Raw genomic sequence first — 27,456 nt, 5'->3', positions numbered from 1 at the left:
GTATAGGGTCTCAGAAAAAAAAAAACACATATCAGTAGCTAAAGATTGGCTGTACTTACATTACATATGCATTTCACTGTCCACGTTTGGATTTCACAGAATTTTTATATAGTATTTGCAGAGAATGATGCTCCTGACAGCTCATGGCAGGTTCCATGTTTGTCTGTCTCCTATGAAGCCAAATGTGTCGTCATGTCCTGCCTGCTTCCTGATGATTCACTCACACAAAAGATCCGTAATGAATAACACTACTGTGCAGTGAATATTGATTAGCCATGTGGCTAGGAACAATAGCGGACTCCTGCAGTGTACTCTGCCCGGAGATTTTTCACTGCTAAGCTGTTGTAACATGAGCCTGTACTTTCTCACTAGCAGCCGAGGGGAGGACCCAAGCAGCCCCAGAATGCTTTGCAGTATGGTATGCGGCCTTTCGTCCTTTTGAGAGCTTGGGTCTAAAAGCTTTGCTGATAAGCACACATTAAAAGTAAGAGAGATTTTTAACTTCAGTATTGCCTTTTTGGCTTCCTTCTAAACTGTTTAACACAGGAGAATAGAGGTTTAAATTAGCTTTTGCAGTTACTCTTTAAGGAAATGTGGCTTAATCTGGAAAGCAAAAGTTAAGAGCAATTTGTTGTGCTTCAGAGGAAGGGATGTTAGTTATCATCTCAGTTTTGTCTACATTTATTTTGAGCCCTGATATTTCCTCAAATGGTTTGAGTGCCTACAAAAAGAGCCAGGGACAGCCAGCACCCCTGCCTCATCACTCTACATATGACAATTGCAGAGGAGGACTCCCTGCAAAGCTTGAGACTGATGGGCGGATATGAGTAAAGTTGCTCTGTAATATTGTGGAAGCCACTGGTAATGCCTTTCACAGGCCTTTTCTATACTCTGGCTCAGTATCAATTAAGGCTTTTTATGTTTTTTATGTTTATTGGCACGCTGTATACAGTAAATAAGGGTGTTACCGGGATATTATCAGAAGCTTGCCTATTTGGGATGAATCCCACCTGGCCATTGTCATCAACGGTAGGCAAGAGATTATTTAGACTGCCAAAATTGCAGTGAGAATTTTGTAATCCTGATTTAATAAGAATATTGGGCAACAGTTCCTGACATTAAGCAGGTCCTTCCCGGGCATAGATTTAAGTGAAATTTTTGCCTTCAGGAATTTTACAGGTGGTGGACGAGTATTGCATGTTAAATACTGTATATACAGGGGGATTTTGGTTCAGTAAGATCAGCCTATGGAACTTATATTCCAAATTGGACTATTGTTCGGAGTCCCTTTTTTTTAGAGACCTGACACTTTGATTAGGTGCCCTTTGATGACCGCTTTATGTGCTAGTCAGCAGGTTATAGTGGAAACCTTTTTATTATCATTAGTCATAAAGCAATTCATCTAATCTCCAGAATTTAAGCATTTTGGGGCAAGCCTGTATATCGATACCTAGCAGATCAGACTAAGATATGTGAATGTTTCTACAACAGGTACAACAGAGTTCCTGCCAAATTTGTAGAAACCAGCACATTGTCAATTTTTGAATGGGAGTTATGAGCTGGAGAATAATAGGTAGAGTTCCTCTTGGTAGCATATAATTCCTTCCAAATATCAACCAGATTGTGGAATGTAATTGGATCTTTTGGGCAGAGGTGGACAATTTATCTAATGGATCGTTGAGGGTCATATTGAAGTCACCACACCAAATAGGATGTGTGTTTAGGGAAGTATGCAGGTGCCCTAGTATGAGGAGAAACTTGCATATATCTTGGCCACAGAGCTTATATTTCAGAATTACATATCTACTATTATTGCTTAATACAGTTTCTAAAGGGAAATAATTATGAATTAGGGTAACAACACCACTGTACTTTTTGTTGGCCCTAGCTGCATATATTCTAGTGCATAGCTCCCCATGAATCCCCAACCCTGTCCCCAAGGCCCACCAACAGTACATGTTTTGCAGGAAACCACAAACATACACAGGTGAGGTAATTAGTGTCTCAGCAGTGCTGATTAACCACCTTTGTGGGTTTTCACAAAACATGCACTGTTGGTGGGCCTTGAGGACAGGGTTGGAGAACACTGTTCTAGTGTATTGTTAAGGAAAATTGGCAAGGAGGCTGTTGAGAAGCGGGATTTCAATAGGCAAATTTTATCTGGGCAGTGTTTTTTATAATACATGAATGCTTTCCTTCACTTCCCAGGAGCATTGAACCCTCATACATGTTTAGGACCATAGGGTATTATAGAGATGTGTACTATTATACCTATGAGGCAGGGAACATCGACACTTGGGGATAAGAGGGATTTCCAACTTCAGAATACAAAACAAATAACCATATAGGCCAAGTTAGGGTGAATGCAAGAACCATCAGCATAGCATAGGCCTGCATAGTACTACCTATGAAGGTAGGATGAGCAGGGCTGGTAGGGCAAACTACCGTAACTATCTTCTCTGACTATTTTCCCATTAATAACTGTCACGGACGGTTGCGGGGCCGCAGGCGCGTCCTGGAACCGCCCGTGAAGAAAAAGCAATCGCACTCGATTCCCTGCATCGATTGCGCTTCAAATCGGTACAATCTGGGTTGAGTGTGTAGGGACAGCTGAAGTCCTTTTCTTAGCAAAGAGAGCCCCATCCTAAAGGCTGGATGGCTCTTTTGATATGCTAATGAGCCTGAGCCTAATCTGCCCCAGAGAGTCCCTGGCTTCAAGCTGTGCTGATGGCCCATCCATCAGGTATAAGGTGACAAGCACCATGGCAGAAGCAATCTAGTTGGGCTAAAAGCCAGACCCACTGGCTCATTCCCAGCAGGGGAGGCGACACCTCGCTGGCTGCTCCAAACTTCAAAGAGCCTTTGCCTGGGAATAACCTGAGTCTCATAGCATATCCATAACTTCCCAGATCTGTCATATTTCTGGGGTTCCTGAGATGGCAGCTTCGCCAAACGTGGGGGAAGTGTAGCATGAGCCCCGGTGCTGGTTCTGAGGAAGTTTCAGAACATTCTGAGGTAAGGACTGCCAGTTAGGCAGTTTGAAAATGCCCTGATGATACCACAGGGGTCCCACCCCTCATGTCTGGTATCAGGGCGCTGGGTAAATCGAGACAGACCTGAAAATGTTAATGAATCTGCCCTGACCTGTACGGTTCGGTGAGATAGAGCCCATATATAGGTAGATATGATTTCTAGCCCCCAGGATAAGGGGAGGGCTCATCTCATCTTCTAAGGGGGTGTATGGCTCCCCGCCCTCACTCCCTCCTACTGAAGCAGGGGCATAAGAATGGCAGAGGACCCAAACTCAGTGTCCTCCACACTGAAACATCTTGAATTCATCAGATGCCAGCTTGAGGATATGCTGGCATCCACCTGGTCTGAACTCTGAACTCAAATTGAAACCCAGAACTCTGTTTTCCCACAAAAAGGACAACTTTCCAGGAACTAAGTATTTTTCTCCCTTCTTTTATTTTTTATACTGGCTATTACTGTCTTAATAATTGTGATAATTAATAATTGTCTGTATATATTAATTATTTATATTGCGTGAATAAACGACTTTCTCCAAGTCATTCACTTTCCGCTACCCTGCTTATCAGCACACACAGAACTGATCCCGGGTCTCTGAAGATACGCTACTGTTTGTTTGTTGTTGGCTAGACAGAATAACGTGTGTTTAACCGTTTTATTCGCAGGATTAGTCAGTCAGTTAGTGGGCTCCACGGTCCCATGATAACCGCGGTGGTGGCAGTTTACTCTGAACCAGTAGGTGAAGTTGTAATCACCCGTGTCTCACAGGCTCCCTTCTGAGTTGTCCGCGGCCAATTCTTAACGGTTCCTGCGCATTGACTGCGACCAGAGTTCGCACGATCCGTGCGCTGGCACCGTTTAGAAGGCTAAGTGCGGTCAGCCACTAGGGCTCCTGTGACAATAACTAACCAGAAACAAGCAGCAGCTTATTATTTAAGTAATTGATGGCCCATGGGAGAAATGAATAAGCCAGTAAATGTACAAAGGCAGCAACATTTAACCCCATTAAAGTATACCTGAGACAAATAAAATAAAAATGATACATACCTGGGGCCTCCTCTAGCCCTCTTTAGGCTGATCGCTCAATTCACCAGCCGGATCCAGTCGGCACAGGCATAGTCCGGCTGCAAGCGCTCCTCCGCCATACTCTTGTTGCCAGGAGCGTTCTGCGCCTGCACAATAATGTCCCTTTTTCACCAATCATGCCCCCTTGCAACATAGTCACCAACCCTCAGGCTCGCTCCAGACAGCTCTCAGTGTGCAGTAGACAAGTGTGCGATGAGAAGGCATATTTATTGACCACCCACCACATCATTACTTACTTACGCTGCTATTTCTGCATGGTATTTTCTGTTCTGTCGTCTCTTGTAAACCCCGGCCTTTTCACAACAGAGTGGCACTGACCCTGTGACCCTGTGGCTGAACGGCAGAGATGACAGGATGGAAAATACAGCACGGTAATTGTTGAATAGGTATGTATGTAAGTATGATCTGGCAGGGGTTTTGTTAAGACTAATCAACTGTTCGGGGTACTTTAATACACCCTGAGCACTCTTACATTGCTAAATCAACTTACCATTCTGTGTCAGTTTAGTAGAACATACAAGAGTAGAAACTGAAAAGGCATCCCGTGAGCTAACAGACAGCCCTCCAGAGCTACTACTGTTTCTGTTGAATGATGAGCCCTTGCTATCCATCTGATGACGAGTAGAAGGTAGTGACAAATATGTGCTGGCATCTTCCATCTTCTTGCTGTCACCCTAGAAACATAATGACAAAAATACATTTGCATTTGTTAACCTTTTTCTCATCATGGTGTTTATTTCAAAAAGAGAGTTGAAATCTGCTGAATTTGAATATGGAGATAGGAATGAAAGATTCATATTAATATTTTATGTTGATTAATTTGGTTTAGCAAATAATTTCATGCTGTTCAACATAATAGAAAATGGCTACAGTTCCCAAGAAGGTTTTTTATGTAGGTATGATGGTCCTTTTCTTTGAAGGTACTATTCTGACACACTTGTAGGTGTAACTGCTGCTGCTTTGCAATGTAGCTTACGCCACATTGTGGTGTGCATTGTGGTATAAAAGGTTGCGGTATGGTAATGCACTGCATGCAGTTTGTTACGGCTAAACACATATGTTGACAGTAATGGTGAAGCATACTTTTCATTGATTGTACGCTTCACTGTACCCGATGCAACATGAGGATAACATGTGACGCCACTGTCCCAACTCCTCGTGTTGCGTTCCTGCTATCACAGGGAATGCTATGCAATGGCCAATGTGAACATGGCCTGAGTCTTGGAGCTGTGGACAAGAAAAGGTTAAAAGTACAGATGAAAAGCAGAATTATTGTCATATCAGTTTTCAACCCTGAGGTATTCCAGACCAGAAAGGGATAAGGTGGAAAAGCAAATTGTAGCTTTTTTGCAGTATGAAATGCTACTTTAACTGCAAAACCCTTGAGCATACCACTGTTACCAGAACTGCCAACAGGATAACCCTTGGAAGTATGTCCAAGTAAAGGAAAAAAAAGAGAAGTTAAAGTTTGGTGAACCCCATTGTCATAAACATTTTAACTCCTCTTTCTTTTTTCCGGCTGGTATTCCCTGGGGAGTTTGTGTTTAATTTAAAATCTTACATTCAAAAAAGATTTTCACAATTCCTCCTTAGTCCTACTTGTTTAAAACATGTTTTCCTGCCAAAACAGAACAAAAATGTAATCCTCTGGAACATCCAAATCAGGGAACTATGTATTGCTACGTGTTACCGCGCTTTATAGGGCGACCACACCAGCAGTCTCCTCTAAAAACAAAAGAAAGAAGCAGTGGACAACTAGCTGTAAATCATTTACCGTATATATGGCAGTAAGAAACAAACTATAAGTTATGGACCTACTGGCCCTTCATCATCAAGTGTTGTGCTGCTTCTTCCATTTCTTTTTGTTGCAGGAACTTTCTGCTCAATATATGGAGAAACTATGTTTTTATTTTTAGTTCCTGAAACATGTGCAACAGTTGATGCTGGCAGGCTGTTTCAGATATCACTTGCCGTTGCAAATGGGTCTTCATGAGCCATTTGGCAAATCTCCTGGTCTGGGTCATGTGTCTAGTCAATATATTCCCTTTTCAGCATTTTCTCTTATGTTTCTGTATTCTGTTGGGTCATATGTTCAGGGCCGGAGCTACCATAGGAAAAAATGGGCAATTGCCCCAGGGCTCCAGAGCCTGTAGGGGCCCCCAAGGTGTCCCTCCCCCATCTTAACTGTTGCTCAGAGTCTGTTAAGTTGGGAGGTGATTGGGGGAGGGTCAGCAGCCAGCTCAGGGGCCCAGGAGGGAGATTTGGCTGCAACAAAGGGCCTCTAATGACGCTTTTTGGTCGGGGAGTCTGTTGGGGGGGCCCCAAGGCTAATTTTGCCCTAGGGCCCAATTGTTACTTGAACCGGCCCTGCATATGTTGCTGGATGGGACTCGAAACTGGGTGTCACATGATTTGATACATGTGAATACGTAATTATTTGCATATTACTCCTTCTTCTATCAGTACACTGATTCACATGTGGCCACATGCATTTCTTTATGGTGTTGTAACTTCATTTGTGATGAGTGTAAAAGAAGTATAGGGAAATGCTTTTCCCTTTTTATTGTGAGTCTGTGAGTGTGCTAAAATTCCCATAGCTTGTGCAAAAGCCATGAAGGCAGAGCACATGGTCAATAGGATCCCCATCCTCGTCTCCTACTCTGAACTCACCGGAACCCTTTGAAGAGGACTGATCAGCAGCCCCCACTAACAAAACAAAAACAGTTTTACAAATATATAAACTAAAAAAGCAAGAAGGTAGAGAGTATAGGACTTTTACAAGGTAAGGCAGGAAACTTGATTGTGGAGAACTGAGCTAAAGTGGAAATTTGAAACGCTTGCTTTGCTTCTGTCTTTACCAAGGTGATGCCTTTAGCTCATATGTCCCTGGGTTGTTCTCACTTTATTGCATTCAGCATGAATTGCCTAAAACAGGAAGGTGTGCAGGCACATTAAAATAATATTAAGATAGACAAGGCACCTGGCCCGATGGCATCCACCCCCGAGTATTAAAGGAGTTGAGTTCAGTTATCGATAAGCCACTTTATCTTATTTTCTATTATTCTCTTTCAAGTGGGTCAGTTCCTTACTATTGGCGTACAGCTGATGTTTTCTCCTTATTCAAGAAGGGAAAAAAATCAGAACTAAAAAATATTGACCCGTATGCTTAAAGGGATACTGTAGGGGGGTCGGGGGAAAATGAGTTGAAGTTACCCGGGGCTTCTAATGGTCCCCCACAGACATCCTGTGCCCGCGCAGCCACTCACTGATGCTCTGGCCCTGCCTCCCGTTCACTTCTGGAATTTCAGACTTTAAAGTCTGAAAACCACTGCGCCTGCGTTGCCGTGTCCTCGCTTCCCCTGGTGTCACCAGGAGCGCACGGCGCAGGCACAGACCATACTGACAAGACAAATAACATTTATATCGCGCTTTTCTCCTGGCGAACTCAAAGCACCAGAGCAGCAGCCACTAGGGCGCGCTCGATAGGCAGTAGCAGTGTTAGGGAGACTTGCCTAAGGTCTCCTACTGAATAGGTGCTGGCTTACTGAACAGGCAGAGCCGAGATTCGAACCCAGGTCTCCTGTGTCAGAGGCAGAGCCCTTAACCATTACACCATCCAGCCATACTGGGCCTGCGCAGTAAGCTCCTGTTGCCATCAGTGGGAGTGAGGACACGGCAACGCAGGCGCAGTGGTTTTCAGACTTTAAAGTCTGAAATTCCAGAAGTGAACCAGAGGCGGGGCCGGAGCATCGGTGAGTGGCTGCGCGGGGACAGGATGTCTGTGGGGGACCATTAGAAGCCCCGGGTAACTTCAACTCATTTTCCCCTGACCCCCCCCCCCCCCTACAGTGTCCCTTTAACATCAGTTGTGTGAAAATAGTTTGAACTTATCCGAAGGGATGCTATGCACAGAATAATGGCCAGGCAGCGCCTGCGCACAACTCACCAACCTGGCCAACCCGGAAGTAGCTTCGGGGGGCCTTTCGGAGATAACGGAGAGGGACGGAGGAGAACTGCTACCTACACCTGCCTGTTTCCCTCGTTTTTACAATTTACAATCGCTCGGGTCAGGTATCCTTTAACTAGTTGCCGACTGGCTATAGGCGTGCAGTCCTGGGGGCGTGTTTTGCTGTGCTGATGCGCGCATCCCCAATTGAATCTCTGAATTGCTGCTAGAAGACTGTTAGATGGCGAAACTGCCGTCTATTTACATAGTACAGTGATTTACGGCAGCGCTGTACTGGGGACAGCCGTGTGACACAGCTGTCCTCCTGGGCGCCAGATAAGTAATCCACTGTCAAAGGCTGAAGCCTATGACAGCTGATCATGCTGATTGGCTGGCGGGGGAGGGAGGGTTAAAAAATAATGTAAAAAAAATAGAAATGTATTGAAACAATAAACAAATAAATATAAAAAAAATAAACAAACATTGGGGGAGCAATCACAGACCACCAACAGAAAGCTCTGTTGGTGGGCAGAAAAGGGGGGGGGAATCACGCGTGTGCTGAGTTGTACGGCCCTGCAGCGAGGCCTTAAAGCTGCAGTGGAAAAATTTGCAAAAAAATAGCATGGTCACTAGGGGGGTGTAGGCCTACAGTACGTAAGTGGTTAAAGAGTGCTTTGATGCTTTCTTTGCATTCAAGGGTATCCATAGCTATAATTGTTAAGTAATTCCCAGGAGAATTGATCCATGGATTTTTCTGACTGCCATCTGGAGTTGGAAAGGAATTTTCCCTTTTAAGGCGAATAGGCCCAGTCCTTGTAAGGTTTTCCACCTTCCCCTGGATCAATTGGGATGTGTGTGTGCATGTGTGTGTGTGTGGGGGGGGGGGGGGTTGTTGTTTTTTCCTTCTGGTTGAATTTGATGGACAGATTTTTTTTTTTTTTTTGCCAAATGTTACTATGTAGTTGCTTTGAGAAAGGGACTGCCTCTATCAGGTTCAACGCTACTGGTTGACGCCCTCTCCTCCGTGGCGTTGTTAGACTTCCTGAATGAGAAGGAGTCGAGCCATTCATGATCAAGCACCGGCTGGTGCGAAACAATTGCCTCTGGACGGGTGATGTACTCAATTGTTTTTACCGATGTGTTACGCTGCTATCACTGCTTTACATGAATTGTGCAATAAATACTGGTGCCCACGCCCCTCCTTTGTAAGGACTTTTTGGTTTTGATGCAAGTTTTGTGGAGGAGCAGTGAAAGTCCAGCTTGCTGCATTTAAATGACGTCCTGATATTATTCACACTATATGCGAATGTTTTTACTATTAAATGTGAGTGCACTACTACTTTTTAAGTGTTTTAATAAACAGAGTTACGCTATGACACCTTTTATTTGAGTTTATGAAGGGAGAAGTTTGCCTACTTGAAAGCAAGAAGGATCATAAAGTGCTTATAGCTGAACTGTTATGGTCAGCTGTGACATCTGGTGAACTTTGAGTTTGACTATTTGCTGTTGCTGATACACAGAGTGGTAGTGTGGCTCACTATTGGCGCAGTTGGTGCTGTGACCCTGGTGGAGGGCTAAGGCTTTCAGCTCCCAACAGTATTACGCTATGTTGTGTGCTTTCTGTCTCTGAGCTATAAACAGGAGGAAGAATTTGGAAACGTGGAGTCCAACTACTGTATAACGCTTTATATGCTGACTATAACCAATCAGCCAACCTATCTGGTGAGAGTGATACCTACTATTGTGGTGAATTTATGCCAATTCTGATGTGGAAAGGTGGACTTTGAGAAAGCTGTTTCATCCTGGAATTTGTGCATGGACATTTGCGCTAGTCTGCAATATTGGGACTTTTGCATTTTTTTGCAGCTGTTAGCTAATATTTAGACCATCACAGTGGTGACAGGTGTAGAGCGCTGCGCTTTAATAATTTACTACTGATTTAGGGTGGTTATACCCACCCAGTTGTGCAGCGACCCACCTGCCAGCAAATTGTAATCAATCCATGTATGTGATTTTATTCTAATTTTAGTCGCGTTAGAGGTGTGATAGAGAAGCGCATATACCACAGTAGTTGTTTGTCTTAGATATAAATGTGTGTCCCTAAGATTGTTAGGAGTGCGGAAAACTTCTTTGCTCTAACTGGACATTGTATTGGTCCATTCAGGTTCGATGCCTGCTCCTCATGTTGAGGGACAGGATGGACTTGCAGAATTGTGCTTGTTCCAAAGCAAGCTGTTTGTTGTTTTATACTTGTTGGTTTATGTTCTGTTCTTTGTTTTTTGCAGATGCTGTGATTATTTATGACTAGAGATGACTCAAACCTCCGATTTTGGGTTTGCAAACCTCGAACGCGAACTTCTGCAAAGGTTCACCTTCGCGTGAACCAGGCAAATCGCAATAGACTTCAATGGGCAGGCAAACTTTGAAAAACTACAAACACTGTTTCTGGCCACAAAAGTGATGGAAAAGATGTTTCAAGGGGTCTAACACCTGGAGGGGGGCATGGCGGAGTGGGATACACGCCAAAAGTCCTGGGAAAAATTACGGATTTGATGCACAGCAGGGTTATAATCCCTAAAGGGCAGAAATAACATTGCATTCCTAAATTGGAGGCATAAAGTGCTTGAAAACATCTTGTGTGTGTATACATGGATCAGCAGGTAGTGTAAGTAGTGTACTGCTTCACACTGACAGACCAAACTCACTGTGTAACACACCGAAAACAGCTGTTATTGTAGTGATGGCCATGCTGGACTGGTGCGCACGATGGCGAAAGAGCAGACGATGGCGGTTTTCAACCCCATATGGTCGGGCTGAGGTAGCTCAATGACAGAACAACAGTGACTGTCCAGCTGATCGAATTTGGTCTGTCCACAATACGGCAACAACCTTATTATCTTGGGTGTGCCCCCCAACACACTCATATAGGCCTGGTCATTGCTTCATTGTGATACCCAAGCCCCTTCACCGCGGCAAGGTAATGATCACAAAGGGGAATTGACACATGTATATGCCTTTTGTTATGTTGTTGCAGCCGATGTGCAGCCAGAGAAATTAGGCATGTACACGCACCAGAAAAATTATTCTTTCTGTTAGTGGCCTTAAAAATTCAGGAATCCACCTAGCGTCCTGGACCCTGTTGGTGGTGGTGGAGAAGGCAGTCAAGCGGCCTGCAGGCAGAGATGCTGTGTGGGGACCTACTTAGTTTTGGGGCATGCAGCAGCAACCAGCAGGCAAGCAGAGATGCTGTGTGGGGACTGACTTAGTGTTCGGCCAGGCAGTAGCCCTCTGGGATCCATGCCTCATTCGTTTTGATAAAGGTGAGGTACTGAACACTTTTTTGACCTAGGCGACTTCTCTTCTCACTGACAATGCCTCCAGCTGCGCTGAAGGTCCTTTCTGACAGGACGCTTGAGGCAGGGCAAGCCAGAAGTTGGATGGCAAATTGTGACAGCTCTGGCCACAGGTCAAGCCTGCGCACCCAGTAGTCCAGGGGTTCATCGCTGCTCAGAGTGTCTGTATCCGCACTTAAGGCCAGGTTGTCGGTTACATGCCGGTCGAGGCGTTGGTGGAGGGTGGATCCGGAAGGTGTTGGACTAAACAATGTCCGCAAGTCTGACATCACCATGAGATCGCTAGAGCGTCCTGTTCTTGCCTGCGTGGACATGGGAGGAGGAGGAAGATTACTGGCAGTGGCACCTTTATTCCGTTGTGCTGTGACATCACCCTTAAACGCACTGTAAAGCATACTTGCCAGCTTGTTGTGCAACTGCTGCATCCTTTCTGCCTTTTGTAAATTTGGTAACATCTCCGCCATTTTGTGCTTATACCGAGGGTCTAGTAGCTTTGCCACCCAGTACAGGTCATTCCCCTTGAGTTTTTTTATACGGGGATCCCTCAAAAGGCTGGACAGCATGAAAGACCCCATCTGCACAAAGTCGGATGCTGACCTACTAGCCATCTCTTCTTGCTCTTCCTCAGTGAGGAGATGCCCCGCTTGCGTCGCCTTCATCAGGTGACGCTGCTGGCCAGCACGCAGGTTTAAATAGAAATGGTGACCTCATTAGGTAATAAGGGTGTCCGTGGTAATGGGGGAGGGGCCCCGGGGTGAGCGGTGATTGGGTGACTGATGGGCTGTGATGCCAAGAATCTTGCTGACAGTCAGTGGGACTGTTGTCAGGCTTGGAGGGAAAGCCAGCTGTTGGATGTGCTGGCTTGAGAGTTGGAACAACTCCGTTGTTTTGGTAACCAGGGGATGTGAAGATAATAGGCTGTGAGTGGATCACATGGTTTGTGTGATCTAAGAGATGGGCTGGCCCTCTGACAGCAGCTACGCTGCTCCCAATTCCTCTCCTCATAGCGCCCATAGGGTTGCCTTGGCAACATGACTTTTGCAGCCATAGGCTTTCCTCCTGCCTCCGGGGGTTGCCACTCAAGTATTTTGGACACGCCCCCTTACACGGCGGCTCACAATACCACAATTTAGACAGCAGTGAGCGTCCCTACATCCCGCCTTTCCTCGTCCCTTGTCTAATACAGGATGGAGAGGGGATTCCTTTCACGCACCGCCCCCTGGCTTTCCCAGCCCTCCTGCAGACACCAGGGCCAGCCCATCTCTTAGATCACACAAACCATGTGATCCACTCACAGCCTATTATCTTCTGGCTCCTTCTGACCCACACCCCCTGGTTTCCAAAACAACGGATCGCAGTTGTTCCTCCTCCCAAGCCAGCACATCCAACAGCTGGCCTTCCCTCCGAGCCTGACAACACTACCACTGACTGTCAGCAAGATTCTCCCCCCGTTACCACGGACACCCTTATTACCTAATGAGGTCACCACAGTGCCGGGACAAGGTTTTCCAGCAACAGAGGCTGAGACTCAAAAGTGCGCCCCCCCCCCCCCCCTTAGCCACTGCTTTGGCCAGCTCTGATAAGCAAGATATTGCCTTAAGCAAGGTATTGGCGAGGTATTGACGTAAAAATTCACAATACACGCACGAACGTAATTTCCTGCATGCGTTTCTTACAGACTTATGAAATGTGCTATAACACATCGGTAGCCTTGACATGTTTGAGCTCAACGGGAAAACACGTGTCATGTGCTAAGATGTTTCCTGCTGCATTACAATGCAATTCTTGCAAAAGCTCACTGTGCTGTGAAGCATCTCACACTGTGCAGTGAGTCGTTACTGAAAGCAATGCACATAGTATGAATGAGCCCTCAGGGCTCTTTTCCACTTAGAAACGTGATCACATTTCCACTGTGATCACATTTATTCCTTATTTCTATGACCATCCATAGTTGAGCTCCTATGCAAAGTATAAGAGCTAAATCACACACCGAAATCTCAGCAGCAGGAGGATGACTACATCTGGGAGAAAATCATGCTGCAAACGGATTTAATGGAAATGACTTTCATCATGGTTTCCATCAGTCCTAATTGAATGTAGCATTTTGCTATCAGCTAGGCTAGAGATAGTAAGCAATTACTCTGACCCACCTCCCCCCTCAAGTAAAATAAACACTGAACTTGAAAAGTAAATACATTCTGACCTCAGCAGCTGTTCCCGGAGAAGCTGGGCAGAATGAGGGTTTTGGCTTTCTGCTCCGGGACTGTTTCTATCTGCTGCACGATCTCCTGGTGCAGACAGCTACTCTTGTGTGCTCTGTGCTGAACACACAGTGGGATCTATTCAAAACTAGCGCGCCTTACCTTCAGCCGGCAGCTTTCTCCTTGAAGTTGCTAGGCAGCAGCAGAGACTTCACTTCCGTGAGGGGAGGCGAGCCGGAAGTTGGGGGTGGACAGAAGCTGTGGGCCAATCAGCTGTGCGACAACCCGAGACAGCCGTCCCTCCCTCAAAAGCACCCAAACACCAGCTAGTAGCTACATAGGGAGAGAGAGTGGGCACCGCCGCTCCGGGAATCAGGTGCCGATTGCCACCGGCAATACTTCAGAGACAGGAACGGGGAGAGTGGAGAGGAATGCGCCCTCAAGGCACTGCGCTCAGAGGCTGGCGCCTCGCCAGCCTCTGCCTCGGCCCGGCTCTGGGTCACCATTGCTATTTAAACCTGCGTGCTGGCCGGTAGCGTCACCTGATGAAGGCGATGATTCGTCCAAACGCGTTGTGACACTGCCAGCATGCCTATACCCCCAGGGCCAGCCAGCTCCGTCCCCTTACATCCGGACCACGACCACCGCAGGCCACAGCGGTCACAGAAGGCAGCCACCCCAGGGTTCCAGGACAGGGCTTTTGCCCACTTGTGATATGCTTGTACACACCTACTTTCTAGTAAGTGCATTTTGTTTATGCGCATTGTTATGAAATACATTTTGGTGTTACACTATGGAGCGCTCCTTCGCTTACCATTTTTTACACCTATAGTCCTAGCTACCTATTCTGGGGACACCTATGGACCTGGCTATCTAAACTGGGGACACCTATAAACCAGGTTATCTATTCTGGGGACACCAATAGACCTGGCTACTTATACTTGAGACACCTATAGACCTGGATACCTGTACTGGGAACACCTATAGACCTGGTTACTTTCACTGGGGATACCTTTAGACCTGGTTACCTATACTGGGGGCACCTATTTTGGGGGAACTGCTGCCAGATTAACTATTTTTGGGGAACCGTTGCTGCCAGATTAAGTGTATTTTGGGGAACAGCTGCCAGATTATGTGTATTTTTGGGGAACCGCTGCCAGATTGTGTATGTTGGGGGAACTGCTGATTCCAGATTATGTGTATTTTGGGGGAACCACTGCTGCCAGATTACATATATTTTGGGCAATCCACTGCCAGATTATGCATATTTTGGGGAACCACTGCCAATTTATGTGTATGTTGGGGGAACCGCTGCTGCCAGATTATGTCTATTTTGGGGGAACAACTGCCATATTATCTGTATTTTGGAGGAACCTCTGCCAAATTGCGTGAATTTTTGGTGAAATGCTGTCAGATTACATGTATTTGGGGGGGAAACAATATGGCAGAGCTCAAACTTCCCCGGCAGACCTTTTACACCACTGTGTTATAATTTAAGTAGGCCTCAGTTATTTGGACTGAGTTAGTCAAAAAGGCTTGATGAGCAGACCTGCCCTTTAAGGGGATTTTCTCTTAGAGAGAAAATCTGCAGTTCTGTCAGCAGAACTAGAACATACCAAGAAGCTGTTCTATGAACAAGGCCGCAGGTCTCACTGACCTCAGCTTGTACGCCACTAGAACAATAAACATCAGCCATGTTTTATAAACATCCACATTCCAGTAAGTAAAGGAAAGGTGACATTAAATATTAATCGAGTGGGTGGGTATTATGACACCACGAGGTGGCCCAACCAATAGTCTGGTCTAGGGGAGGGCGAATATGATGTCACATTTAACTCTTTCCTAGTCGGTATTAAAACCGAGGTGGGCGATCAGAGCTCATTCTGCTTCTAACCTTCCCACTAGATCTAAAGGCTGACTGGAACCTCTATTTTCATTCTATATGTAATCTGATATAATGTATGCTGTACATACTGTAGGTAGTCTAGTGTAACGTAGTTAGGAAGAAGGTACCTGATTGACTTCAGCAGGAAGTCTAATCAAGAAGCTTGTAACGCAACATGAAGATTGGCATGGCTAGGATATGATGAACTGTGTCTATCTGTATTCCTGTTTCTTGAATAAATAACGTAAACTTTGAAGAAGCCTGAGAAAGTCTATCTCCTGCTTGCTGTGTGGAGAGTCAAGTGATCTCACAGTCTGTGAGACGCAACTGTAAGAAGTTAATGGTGTCGAAGCAAGGTGATATAGAACAGTTTATAACACACTGATAAGGTCATGTATATTTTGCCCCACCCAAGACCACGCCCACATTCTGTTGTGTGACCACACCCATTTTTTGGCGCGTAGCGGGGCGCAGGGGTTTTTATCAGTATAAAATATCTGTTGTCAGTAAATTATTATATTTTAGTCTGTAAAAAATAACGTGAAAGGTGGGAAACACTGGTACAGGGCCCCATAATCTCTTATTGCCCGGTGGCCCCATGAGTTGTCAGTCCGCCCTGTGCTCATGTCATCTGCAGTGTTCTGCACAGGTGCAGTAGAGGCCGACATGGCGAGGTTGGCTTCTGAGCGGATCCTGGGACACCGGAAACTACGGCATCGGCCAGGGACATAGTGGCTACCGAGGGCTGGAGAAAGCCCCAGGTAAGTAGAGCTCATTTTTTAGCTGCTCAGATGCTGCCTTTAACCTCAGTGAAGAGAGTCTGATATTTAAATGTTTCTTTGTGAATTTTTCTGAACAGGGCATCTTCTGCAGCACTTTACAGAGTACATAATCATGTCACTGACTGTTCTCAGAGGAGCTCACAATCTAATCCTACCATAGTCATAGTATAATGTCATGCCATTTTATTATTATGTATTTATAGAGCATTGACATGTTCTGCAGCACTAAACAGAGTACAGAGGACTGTATAGAGGAGGTAGGGGGACCACTATACCACTAGGTAATGCTGTTATGGGGACCACTAGAGTAGGGTATGTGACCCCCAGGCTGAAATTTCTCTGGTGGGCCCCCAGTGTCCCAGTCCAAACCTAATAATAGTGAACAATACATAAAATAACTAGTAATAAATAGGGCAGAACGTCATAAATTCTAGCAAAACATTTTTCTAATGGATTAAAAATGTATCAATATTCTATGGATGTGGAACATCACTAGCAAACCTGATATATAAAAACAAAGCAAAAACCTAAATCCAAGAAAAATGGCTCCACTATTATTTACAAGTAAATAAATACATTAAAGGGGAACTGAAGACAGAGGTATATGGAGGCTGCCATGTTTATTTCCTTTTAGGCAATACCAGTTGCCTGGCAGCCCTGCTGATCCTCTGCCTCTAATACTATTAGTCATAGCCCCTGAACAAGCATGCAGCAGCTCAGGTGTTTCAGACTTTAAAGTCAGATCTGACAAGACTAGCTGCATGCTTGTTTCTGGTATTATTCAGATACTACTGCAGAGAAATGGACCAGCAGGGCTGCCAGGCATCTGGTATTGGTTAAAAGGAAATAAATATGGCAGCCTCCGTATAACTCTTACTTCAGTTCCCCTTTAATACACACTTGGGATCATGGTACCTTTAGTACTACTAAATCGTGGATTCCATCTTGCAGAGTTGTACCATCATCCTTCATCAGCTTTACATACGCCATAGCAAAGTTCCTTTCTCCCTTGTCTTTGGCTAAAGGGAATGCATTAAATATGTAAGAAGAATAATCCCCCATTGTTACAATATACATTTATCAAATAAGAAATTGTTACTCACATTCTTGGGATGACCTGTGCCTAAACATGAAGCGGAGATGTATTCGCTGCATTTCCTCAATGGGGACAGCAACCTTTTGGAAAGAAAATGGGACAGAATTACAAAAATAGGAAGACTATTCAAAAGAAAAACTTTAAAAATAGGAATGTTGTGACTTAGTAAACACATCATATGAAAATAGTAAAAGAAAATAACAGGAAACCACAACTAAATAAACTAAACAGGTCACTGTGAGATCTATGTACATTTGCCTACAAAAGACTCATTAACCTCCCTGGGGGGTATTATTATTTCCAGATTTTAGGGTCTTTTCTGAACATTTCAGACCCTAAAATCAGGAAATAATCATGTAGCCAGAAAGCCAGCGGCAGCCTCTGCACTCACTCACCTCCCTGGGCTCCATCGCTGCAATTTTACCTCCGTCCTCTGAGTGATGCTGTAACACTTTGGTGGGATCAATGATGGCGATCTCACCAGAGTGATTCAGAGCCTCCGAGGACAGAAAGAAAAATGGCTACCAACGTCTGAATCCCCCAGGAGGTAAGTTAAAGCTCCCGCTGCCCTCCATTCACTTGCATTAAGCTTCTAGTGGCTAGCCCGAGCTTAGCTCGGGATTACCACCAGGGAGGTTGAAGTACACCTGACGTGAGAAGCATATGGCACTGGCTGTCCTATTTTTTCCTTTTAAACAATACAGTTACCTGGCAATCCTGCTGATCTCTTTGGCTGCAGTAGTGTCTGAATAACACTCCGGAAAAATGAATTATCTGGTTTCTTAGTAATGCCATAATACATACTGTATAATATACATGCAATGGTATATTCTTTTTATTATGACTGAATTGGAATATCTTGTGTAGTAATTGGAACTCCTAAACTGAAGGATAAGGGTAGCTGATACTTTGGTCCATATGGATACCAGCTTACATCTTCAAGTAAGACATTAAGCTGGGAACTTACTCCTGAGCAAAGGTGGGCCAAAATTTTGCATATGTGAAATTTTGCATTGAAATTAGCAATTACGCATCGTAATCGTAATGAGAAATTTCAGAGGAAATTGTAATTAATTTCATATGTAAAAATAATATTTCAGACAGAATTGAGCCGACACCATCAAAATGCTCTTTAAGTTTTTTTTTATTTAAAGACTGTCGTCTGGTACAAAGCAGTACGAAAGCGATGTTTCGGAGCGTTAGAACATGCCCCTTTATCAAGCCATGACAGTCTCAATGTATCTCGCACACAGTTGGTTTATATAGTACATCAAATTCAAATACACCAATGGTAGGCTGTCAAACTGTCTAGCCAATCCCCAGCCATTGTATACAAAGTGGACCTGATGGGGAACTTATTTACCTAGTGTGAGCCAATAGATTCAAAACACTCACCTGTGTGTAACTCCCACCTTCCAAGCTCGCATCAAGCCGGCCCCTAAGCATCGCTGCAAGTAGATGTAAACGCCCATGGGTCAGCCGGACCTGATTTGGAACTTGCAGAGAAGGCGGCGCTGTAACGTCACTGACGTTACCAGGGAGATGCAAAGGACGCCCGCGTCCTAGGGAGGCAGGGCGCATACGTCACTGCCTGACGCTGGCTGATCACGTGGAGGAAACCACCAATCAGCGGGCCTTGCGTCTCCCTGTATGGCTATAGCGGCTTAAGAGCCACGTTACCATAGCGATGAATACACCAAAGGGGAGAGGCGGTGCGATACCAGGGGGATGGGGCACACACATACATACAGAGGAGAAAAGTTAATGCCGCATCTATGTGACACAGAGGAGCACATAAACACATGCTACTTAAACAGTAACACTCTATAGGGGAGATTTATCAAAGCATTACTGACAGTTTTTTCTTCTTAACCACTTCAGGACCACAGTCTTTTCGCCCCTTAAGGACCAGAGCCTTTTTCTCCATTCAGACCACTGCAGCTTTCACGGTTTAATGCTCGGTCATACAACCTACCACCTAAATGAATTTTACCTCCTTTTCTTGTCACTAATACAGCTTTCTTTTGATGCTATTTGATTGCTGCTGCGAGTTTTACTTTTTATTATATTCATCAAAAAAGACATGAATTTTGTCAAAAAAAATGACTTTTTTAACTTTCTGTGCTGACATTTTTCAAATAAAGTAAAATTTCCTATACATTTGAGCGCGAAAGTTATTCTGCTACATGTCTTTGATAAAAAAAAAACCATTCAGTGTATATTTATTGGATTGGGTAAAAGTTATAGCGTTTACAAACTATGGTGCCAAAAGTGAATTTTCCCATTTTCAAGCATCTCTGACTTTTCTGCGCACCTGTCAGGTTTCATGAGGGGCTAAAATTCCAGGATAGTACAAATACCCCCCAAATGACCCCATTTTGGAAAGAAGACATCCCAAAGTATTCAGTGAGAGGCATGGTGAGTTCATAGAAGATTTTATTTTTTGTCACAAGTTAGCGGAAAATGACACTTTGTGACAACAACAACAAAAAAAAAAAGTTTCCATTTCTTCTAACTTGCGACAAAAAAAAAATGAAATCTGCCACGGACTCACTATGCTCCTCTCTGAATACCTTGAAGTGTCTACTTTCCAAAATGGGGTCATTTGTGGGGTGTGTTCACTGTCCTGGCATTTTGGGGGGTGCCTAATTGTAAGCACCCCTGTAAAGCCTAAAGATGCTCATTGGACTTTGGGCCCCTTAGCGCAGTTAGGCTGCAAAAAAGTGCCACACATGTGGTATTGCCGTACTCAGGAAAAGTAGTATAATGTGTTTTGGGGTGTATTTTTACACATACCCATGCTGGGTGGGAGAAATATCTCCGTAAATGACAATTTTTTTATTTTTTTTACACACAATTGTCTATTTATAGAGATATTTCTCCCACTCAGCATGGGTATGTGGAAAAATACACCCCAAAACACATTATACTACTTCTCCTGAGTACGGCGATACCACATGTGTGGCACTTTTTTGCACCCTAACTGCGCTAAGGGGCCCAAAGTCCAATGAGTACCTTTAGGATTTCACAGGTCATTTTGAGAAATTTCGTTTCAAGACTACTCCTCACGGTTTAGGGCCCCTAAAATGCCAGGACAGTATAGGAACCCCACAAATTACCCCATTTTAGAAAGAAGACACCCCAAGGTATTCCATTAGGAGTATGGTGAGTTCATAGAAGATTTTTTTTTTTGTCACAAGTTAGCGGAAATTGATGTTAATTGTTTTTTTTCACAAAGTGTCATTTTCCGCTAACTTGTGACAAAAAATAAAATCTTCTATGAACTCACCATACTCCTAACGGAATACCTTGGGGTGTCTTCTTTCTAAAATGGGGTCATTTGTGGGGTTCCTATACTGCCCTGGCATTTTAGGGGCCCTAAACCATGAGGAGTAGTCTTGAAACCAAATGTCGCAAAATGACCTGTGAAATCCTAAAGGTACTCATTGGACTTTGGGCCCCTTAGCGCACTTAGGGTGCAAAAAAGTGCCACACATGTGGTACCGCCGTACTCAGGAGAAGTAGTATAATGTGTTTTGGGGTGTATTTTTACACATACAGATGCTGGGTGGGAGAAATATCTCTGTAAATGACAATTATTTGATTTTTTTTACACACAATTGTCCATTTACAGAGAGATTTCTCCCACCCAGCATGGGTATGTATAAAAATACACCGCAAAACACATTATACTACTTCTTCTGAGTACGGCGATACCACATGTGTGACACTTTTTTGCAACCTAGGTGCGCTAAGGGGCCTAACGTCCTATTCACAGGTCATTTTGAGGCATTTGGATTCTAGACTACTCCTCACGGTTTAGGGCCCCTAAAATGCCAGGGCAGTATAGGAACCCCACAAGTGACCCCATTTTAGAAAGAAGACACCCCAAGGTATTCCGTTAGGGGTATGGTGAGTTCATAGAAGATTTTATTTTTTGTCACAAGTTAGTGAAAAATGACACTTTGTGAAAAAAACAATAAAAATCCAATTTCCTCTAACTTTTGACAAAAAATAAAATATTCTATGAACTCATCATACACCTAACAGAATACCTTGGGGTGTCTTCTTTCTAAAATGGGGTCACTTGTGGGGTTCCTATACTGCCCTGGCATTTTACGGGCCCAAAACTGTGAGTAGTCTGGAAACCAAATTTCTCAAAATGACTGTTCAGGGGTATAAGCATCTGCAAATTTTGATGACAGGTGGTCTATGAGGGGGCAAATTTTGTGGAAGCGGTCATAAGCAGGGTGGCCTCTTAGATGACAGGATGTATTGGGCCTGATCTGATGGATAGGAGTGCTAGGGGGGTGACAGGAGGTGATTGATGGGTGTCTCAGGGGGCGGTTAGAGGGGAAAATAGATGCAATAAATGCACTGGGGACGTGATCGGAAGGGGGTCTGAGGGGGATCTGAGGGTTTGGCCGAGTGATCAGGAGCCCACACGGGGCAAATTAGGGCCTGATCTGATGGGTAGGTGTGCTAGGGGGTGACAGGAGGTGATTGATGGGTGTCTCAAGGTGTGATTAGAGGGGGGAAATAGATGCAAGCAATGCACTGGCGAGGTGATCAGGGCTGGGGTCTGAGGGCGTTCTGAGGTGTGGGCGGGTGATTGGGTGCCCGCAAGGGGCAGATTAGGGTCTAATCTGATGGGTAACAGTGACAGGTGGTGATAGGGGGTGATTGATGGGTAATTAGTGGGTGTTTAGAGGAGAGAAGATCTGCGGGCGATCTATTGGTGTGGGTGGGTGATCAGATTGCCCGCAAGGGGCAGGTTAGGGGCTGTTTGATGGGTGGCAGTGACAGGGGGTGATTGATGGGTGGCAGTGACAGGGGGTGATTGATGGGTGATTGACAGGTGATCAGTGGGTTATTACAGGGAATAACAGATGTAAATATTGCACGGGCGAATTGATAAGGGGGGGTCTGAGGGCAATCTGAGCGTGTGGGCGGGTGATTGGGTGCCCGCAAGGGGCAGATTAGGGTCTAATCTGATGGGTAACAGTGACAGGTGGTGATAGGGGGTGATTGATGGGTAATTAGTGGGTGTTTAGAGGAGATAAGAGATGTAAACAATGGATTTGGGAGGTGATCTGATGTCGGATCTGCGGGCGATCTATTGGTGTGGGTGGGTGATCAGATTGCCCGCAAGGGGCAGGTTAGGGGCTGTTTGATGGGTGGCAGTGACAGGGGGTGATTGATGGGTGGCAGTGACAGGGGGTGATTGATGGGTGATTGACAGGTGATCAGTGGGTTATTACAGGGAATAACAGATGTAAATATTGCACGGGCGAATTGATAAGGGGGGGTCTGAGGGCAATCTGAGCGTGTGGGCGGGTGATTGGGTGCCCGCAAGGGGCAGATTAGGGTCTAATCTGATGGGTAACAGTGACAGGTGGTGATAGGGGGTGATTGATGGGTAATTAGTGGGTGTTTAGAGGAGATAAGAGATGTAAACAATGGATTTGGGAGGTGATCTGATGTCGGATCTGCGGGCGATCTATTGGTGTGGGTGGGTGATCAGATTGCCCGCAAGGGGCAGGTTAGGGGCTGATTGATGGGTGGCAGTGACAGGGGGTGATTGACGGGTGATTGACGGGTGATTGACAGGTGATTGACAGGTGATTGACAGGTGATCAGGGGGGATAGATGCATACAGTACACGGGGGGGGGGGGGTCTGGGGGGGGGGTCTGGGGAGAATCTGAGGGGTGGGGGGGTGATCAGGAGGGAGTAGGGGGCAGATTAGGGACTTAAAAATAAAATAGCGTTGACAGATAGTGACAGGGAGTGATTGATGGGTGATTAGGGGGGTGACTGGGTGCAAACAGTGGTCTGGGGGGTGGGCAGGGGGGGGTCTGAGGGGTGCTGTGGGCGATCAGGGGGCAGGGGAGGGGGAAATCAGTGTGCTTGGGAGCAGACTAGGGTGGCTGCAGCCTGCCCTGGTGGTCCCTCGGACACTGGGACCACCAGGGCAGGAGGCAGCCAGTATAATAGGCTTTGTATACATTACAAAGCCTATTATACTTGTTACATGCGGCGATCCGGGTGCTAGTAACCCGCCGGCGCTTCCGAACGGCCGGCGGGTTACAACGAACGGTGGGCGGAGCCAGTCCCCGGCGACTGATCGCGTCACGAATGACGCGATCGCCGCACAGCCACTCCCGCAGCCGCCCCCGCCGATGGGCGTATTGCGGTCGTTTGGGCCCGGTCTTTGCCGCCGCCCATCGGCTGGGGGCGGTCCTCAAGTGGTTAATCTGTTCTAACCAGCAGGGAGAACAGTTCTGCATGATAATAAGAACCTTCTTAAATCCTAGGTAATAGTGGCAATTTAGCATGAATTTCTAGTGCTGCACTACAGTTAAGAAAAGTGCAAATCCATCCCTAAACTGGCGCAGATTAAGAAGTGCTTGATAGCAGTTCTACAGATGTAGAACTGCAGGATAGACATGATTGCAGAGTGCAGCCCAGACATAATTTGTGATGTACTCCTCCCACCTGCTGAATTCCTCCTCAGAGCCTGCTGCTATCAATACAGCAGGTGTGTTGGTTACCTCAGCAACGGCAATTCCCCTCACACACTGCACTGTCGTAAGGCTAGTACACACTAGCAATTTTGATTGACCAATGATTGCTCAATTTTACCACCTCCATGTAGTATGACCATTTACCTATATAATCTGCATAGAATTGAAAATCTGTTTGGCCCTCATACTACATGGAGGTGGTAAAATTGAGCAATCATTGGTCAATCAAAATTGCTAGTGTGTACTAGCCTTTAGAGACCTTCCTAGCTCCTCCTATTTTACAACAGTTTTAGAAGGAATCTGCAATCTAATGATTTCTTAAAGTGAACCTCCGGACTAAAAATCGACTCAGCAGCACTGAAAAGGCCTGGTGTTTCTTTAACAGTTTCACAGCATCAGAACTTTGTTTCTCTTATCCAAGCGTCATTTTTAGCTGTACAGAAGAAAACTGCCCGGGCTTTTTTCCCCTGATGCAGTGCAAAGCATGATGGGATGTCTGATGTTGTTGCTCTCGTTCTGCTGTTTTGGTGCAATTTTTTTTTTTTTACATTTTGAATTTGACATTTGAAGCCTAGCGTGTGCAGCTGGGAGGGGTGATCAGGACACAGGACAGTTGGAACTGTGTCTCCTGCTCCTTGTCACCTCCTTTCAACCAAAAAGATGGCTGCCCCCATGAACAAAGATGGCAGCCCCCACGAATCAAAAACCTTTGCCTGTTCTTTTAAAACAGGGTGGGTAAAAAATTATATTACCTATCTATTCTAATTAACAAAACGAATGTAACTTAATGACAGTATGTTTGTTTAGGCTGAAGTTCCTCTTTAAGATGCCTGAGGCAGTTCTGCATGGATGTCTAAAATCTACCAATATTTTGTCTCAGACGCTTTTGATAAATGTCCCCTTATGTATCTATAAAAAAGCAGAGGTATATATATATATATATATATATATATATATATAGCAACCAGCTTAAAGGGGAATGATATTGTTGTTTAAGGAATAACCAGATAGAGGTCCAGATTATACAAATGGTAGAAGGTCATATTCGCGATTCATACCCTGGGGTTCAATAGTATCTAAAGTTGCAAATCCAGTGCGCCTCATGGAGCAACAACTGTCTCTCTCTATCACCACCTCTTTTTAAAATCGGTACGCTGTCAATAATCTGACAGCGTAATTGGCTAACATTATGTTTACACAGTGTAAAATGACTAGCGACAGGTTGCTCCACAAGACGCTCACGGATTGCATGTTTATGGGCTGACAGTCCAACTTGAAATTTTTGGGTAGTCTCCCCCACATAGAGTAGCTGGTTGCTATATATATACCTCTGCTTTATTATAGATACATAGAGTGTTACTGTTTAAAGAGGAACTCCAGTGAAAATAATTTAATATAAAAAGGTGCTTAATTTTTACAATAATTATGTATACATGATTTAGTCAGAGTTTGCTCATTGTAAAATCTTTCCTCTCCCAGATTCACATTCTGACATGTATTACATGGTGACATTGTTACTGTGGGCAGATTATGTAGCTGTTCTGGCTTAAACAGACAGCTATAAACAGCCATTTCCTGTGTGTGTCATTGTTACATTGTGGCAGTTTGCCCAGAGTACCGTACGGTACCAGAGCCTCTTGTGGGAGGGGTTTCAGCACAAAATCAGTCATACAGCGCCCCCTGATGGTCTGTTTGTGAAAATCATTATATTTTTCATGTAAAAGTGGGTATCAGCTACTGATTGGGATAAAGTTCAATTCTTGGTCGGAGTTTCTCTTTAAGTAGCATGTGTTTATGTGCCCCTCTGTGTCACATAAATGCGGCATTAACTTTTCTCCTCTGTATTTACGTGTGTGCCCCATACCCCTGGTATCGCACCGCCTCTCCTCTTTGGTGTATTCATCGCTATGGTAACGCGGCTCTTTAGCCGCTATAACCATACAGGGAGACGCAAGGCCGGCTGATTGGTGGTTTCCTCCACGTGATCAGCCGGCGTCAGGCAGTGACATATGCGCCCTGCCTCCCTAGAACGCGGGCGGACTCCCGCGTCAGTGATGTTAAAGCGCCTCCTTCTCTGCAAGTTCCCCATCAAGTCCGGCTGAGTGATGGGCGTTTACATCTACTTGCAGCGATGCTTAGGGGCCGGCTAAATACAAGCTGGGAAGGTGGGATTTACACACAGGTGAGTGTTTTGAATCTATTGGCTCACACTAGGTAAAATACATTCACCATCAGGTCCACTTTGTATACAGTGGCTGGGGATTGGCTAGACAGTTTGACAGCCTACCATTGTTGTATATGAATATGATGTACTATATAAACCAACTGTGTGCGAGATACATTGAGACTGTAATGGCTTGATAAAGGGGCATGTTCTAACGCTCCAAAACGTTGCTTTCGTAGTGCTTTGTACCAGATGACAGTCTTTAAATAAAAACTAAAAGAGCATTTTGATGGTGCCGGCTCAATTCTTTCTGAAGACTTCACTCAGGTGGTTACTGAGTTAGCCGTGGCACATCTACTGATGATCTGGGGGGGGGGGGGGGGGTGCATTTCTTCACTTACTGCTAAAAATAATATTTCATAATTTTGCGTAATTTTTTGTGTAATTTTTGCAAAATGTTGCATAATTATATGCCGACTTTAGCAGTGAATAGCAAAGCCCCATACATGCAAAATCACCACATATGTTAAGGAGAATCGTGTGTACAAGTCAAACAAAGAATTTTCCAAAAATACCTTGTAGTTTTTGAGAAAATTGATTTTAAAAATGCAAAGAAAAAATGGTAAATTAATTTTTCTGAGTTTAAACCCATTTTTTCATTACATTTTTAAAATCGATTTTCTCAAAAACTACAAGTTCTTTTTGGAAAATTCTTTTTTTGAATTGTACCCACTATTCTCCTTAATATATACAGTGAAAATTTGCGTAATCATAATTAGCTGATTACATAAACAAGAATTTGAGCACTATCAATAGCATGCACCTGTGTGCAGTCAAGTTATGCCCATTGGCCATTAAAGCAATTACCATAAGGACAAACAAAAAAAAGGACAAAGCCAATCAGGGGTACTATCGTGTATTATTCATATCAACTCAGGTATTTCATGAAACAAAATATCTTTATTGTACACAAGCTACATCCATAAAAACAATTAAAACATATTAAAGTCTCCCGGAGTTCACCGAAAATAATCGGCGCTCCCCCCTCCCATCTCTAAGTATTTCATAAGCATCACAAATTGATAATAGGGAAATCGTCCACTCTGATGATGCAAGACCACAGTGAACAATCCTATAACTAAATAATAGCCACGTGGGTACAGCAACCCACGGAACCAAGTGTCGCGTGCTATAAACCATCGAATTACTGTGGTAAGAATGTGTGCATGCCCACGTCCCTACCAATAACGAGGGGTGTGCGCATACACACACACATATACAATTCACCTGTGCAACAAAGCAAACCAAAGTGCTAGATCAAAACCACATTACATTCTGGCAGGCATGTGCACACCCACCCCCACCAGAAAACTAATGGGGGTCAGCCT

The 27,456-nt window shown here is 44.8% G+C and overlaps 1 protein-coding gene and 1 long non-coding RNA gene across 6 annotated transcripts in view; one reads left to right on the top strand and one right to left on the bottom strand.

Annotated features, from left to right (window-relative positions):
• Window positions 1–27,456, bottom strand: part of DOCK2 (dedicator of cytokinesis 2) — a 566,587-nt gene that overhangs the window by 379,036 nt on the left and 160,095 nt on the right. For all 5 annotated transcript variants that reach the window (XM_068277405.1, XM_068277401.1, XM_068277402.1 and 2 more), the window contains 3 exons: window positions 17,387–17,459; window positions 17,199–17,302; window positions 4,607–4,790 (listed from right to left, as the gene is read on the bottom strand). In XM_068277405.1, coding sequence (XP_068133506.1) covers window positions 4,607–4,790; window positions 17,199–17,302; window positions 17,387–17,459 — 361 coding nt within the window. The remainder of the gene's footprint in view (window positions 1–4,606; window positions 4,791–17,198; window positions 17,303–17,386; window positions 17,460–27,456) is intronic.
• Window positions 1–27,456, top strand: part of LOC137564071 (uncharacterized) — a 147,761-nt gene that overhangs the window by 108,360 nt on the left and 11,945 nt on the right. The window lies entirely within an intron of this gene.

The sequence above is a fragment of the Hyperolius riggenbachi genome, chromosome 3 (genome assembly GCF_040937935.1).
Source record: "Hyperolius riggenbachi isolate aHypRig1 chromosome 3, aHypRig1.pri, whole genome shotgun sequence".
NCBI lineage: Eukaryota > Metazoa > Chordata > Amphibia > Anura > Hyperoliidae > Hyperolius > Hyperolius riggenbachi.
This window is presented reverse-complemented; position numbering and strand designations above follow the sequence as displayed.